Source organism: Manacus vitellinus, unplaced genomic scaffold (assembly GCF_001715985.3).
Source record: "Manacus vitellinus isolate BGI_N305 unplaced genomic scaffold, ASM171598v3 scaffold_100_pilon, whole genome shotgun sequence".
NCBI classification, from domain to species: Eukaryota; Metazoa; Chordata; class Aves; order Passeriformes; family Pipridae; genus Manacus; species Manacus vitellinus.
Window position 1 is genome coordinate 753,536 of NW_021938794.1, and position 2,270 is coordinate 755,805.

At 50.7% G+C, this 2,270-nt stretch overlaps 1 protein-coding gene across 1 annotated transcript in view; it reads left to right on the plus strand.

Annotated features, from left to right (window-relative positions):
• The window catches only part of LOC103766626 (unconventional myosin-Id), a 65,969-nt gene that overhangs the window by 49,888 nt on the left and 13,811 nt on the right, over positions 1-2,270 (plus strand). Inside the window, exons 18-19 of the mRNA XM_029963304.1 lie at positions 1,433-1,577; positions 2,058-2,162. Of these exons, the coding sequence (XP_029819164.1) occupies positions 1,433-1,577; positions 2,058-2,162 (250 nt within the window). The remainder of the gene's footprint in view (positions 1-1,432; positions 1,578-2,057; positions 2,163-2,270) is intronic.

Consider the following 2,270-nt stretch of genomic DNA (forward strand, 5'->3'; position numbering starts at 1 on the left):
GTGAAGGGGGTTTGGCTGAGCAGGTATTTGTTGTTTCAGAGATTTATTGTTGAGTCACAGAGTGTTCTGTGTTGGAAGGGACCCACAGGGATCTTCAAGTCCAACTCTCAAGTGAATGACCAGTGTGGAATTACAGGATGGTTTGAGTTGGGAGGGACTTTAAAAACTATCTTGTTCCAACCCCCTGCCATGGGCAGGGACACCTTCCACTAGATAATGTTCCATGAAAATAAAATAAAATAAGATGAAATGCAATCTTAGAATCTCATCGAATCACAGGATGATTTGGGTTGGAAGGGACTTTAAAGACCATGTTGTTCCAACCCCCTGCCATGGACAGGGACACCTTCCACTAGAATGTTCCATTAAAATAAGATAAAATAAAATCGTAGAATCTCAATAAATCACAAGATGGTTTGAGTGGAAGGGACAGTAAAACTCATCTGGTTCCACCCCTGCCATGGGCAGGGACACCTTCCACTAGCCCAGGTTGCCCCAAGTCATTTAATGAGGCTGGAGTTGTATTTCCTTCCTTGGCCCCTTTCTGGCCTTTCTGCTTGGTTTTAAAGGGAAAGAGCAGCTGCTGTAGGATGAGGGGGAAGAGAAAAGGAATCTTCCTGGCTTCTTGCAGCAAGGCAGTGCTTTCCTGCAGTGAACTGAGCAATGTTCCCCTGGTCACCCATGTTCTGTGGGCAGAAAAGGTGTTTGTACCGTTATCAAACCTCCTGGTATCTAAAGGCTGGTGACTTTTTTCTCTGGGAAGCTGTAGGCAAAGTAGTTATAATTCCAGTTCGAAAAATTATGAATTTCTGAAAGTGGCTGAACAAAAGAAATGTTGGCTGGAGGGGCTGTCAGAGATCTCCCATCCAGCCATCTGTTTGCAGGAGGGGTTACCACCAGCTCTAGATCAAGTCAGCTTTGTTATTTTCCCCAGCTGTCTCTCGAAAAAGAGACATCCATCCACCCACAGCCTGTCTGGGTAGAGAGCCCTGCTTTCAGAATAAGCACAATTACCATAACTACAGAGTTTTAGTTGCTAAAAGTCTTTTTATAGCATTAATCCTGGAGACGTGGCGCTGCTGCTGAAGGCTGGAGCGTGGTGTGGGGCCATGGATGGGCTGTTCCATGGTGCAGTTGGTCAGGTTTGAATGGAAGGGCCAAATTCAGCTGTTAGAGGAGAATGATGTTGTAAACGAGCCCAAAAATGGTCTTGGAAACACTTTATTGCAAACAGATGCACCAGGAGTTGACTTCTGGGTGCGGGAGAGGGAGTTGAGCAGCCAAAGCTGTCAGGTTGGAGATGATCTGTGGCATTAGAATGTCAGCTGGCATTTCCAGCTCCAAGGAAGGACTGTTTAGGGGTTCCTTGTGGCAGCAGGAGTCCCTCCAGGGTGTGGTCCAGGCTGTGGCACTGACTGGGCTGTTCTGGCAGGTGGAGAGCGGGTGAGCTCATCCGGAGCGTCCCACCAGAAGTCCTCCCCCAGCTGAGGGCCAAGGTGGCTGCCATGGAGGTGCTGAAGGGTCACAGAGCTGACATTGGCCTCCAGAGGGCCTGGCAGGGGAATTACATCGCTCTGGTGAGTCTGAGGGACTGGCACAGTCCCTGGGGCAAAGGGGCCAAAAGGGTGGAAATCTGGAGAAATGACTGTTGGTTTCCTGGAAGGGAGAAGTACTTTGGGATCTCCTGTGTAAATGGGTTTTGGTAGTTCGGACTCCTGACTTCCACTGCTCCAGGAGTGATTTTTCTGAGTTCTGGGCAGCGCCAGCAGTTAAAGGTGGTGAGCAGTGCCATGGGCTCTGAAATGGGCCAGGGCAGACCTCAGTGGAACACTAAAATGCTGGATATAGTGGGAAAAGGCATAGAATGAACAGGAACAAACCTGGGCAGGTTTGATTGCTTCCCTTTGCTCTCTTTCCTTTAAGGGTTGCTCAGTGCAGGTTTGGTTTCACAAAGACAGAACTCCCTGGCGAGGCGCGGGCGGGAGGGAGCCTGGTCACTGCCATCCCCCTGCCCTCAGTCCCCAGGGAGGGTCCTGAGCCTGTGTTTGCTCTTCCAGAAGCCAGACAGCCCCCAGAGCTCGGGCTCCTTCGTCCCTGTGGCCAACGAGCTGAAGAGGAAGGACAAGTACATGAACGTCCTCTTCTCCTGCCACGTCCGCAAGGTACCACATGGGCTGCAGGGAACTCCCTGCATCCAGGGAAACCTTGGGAAGCCAAGGGCAGGGGGGTGACCCTGGGGATGTTTGAACAGGCAGCAGGTCAAAGCAGTC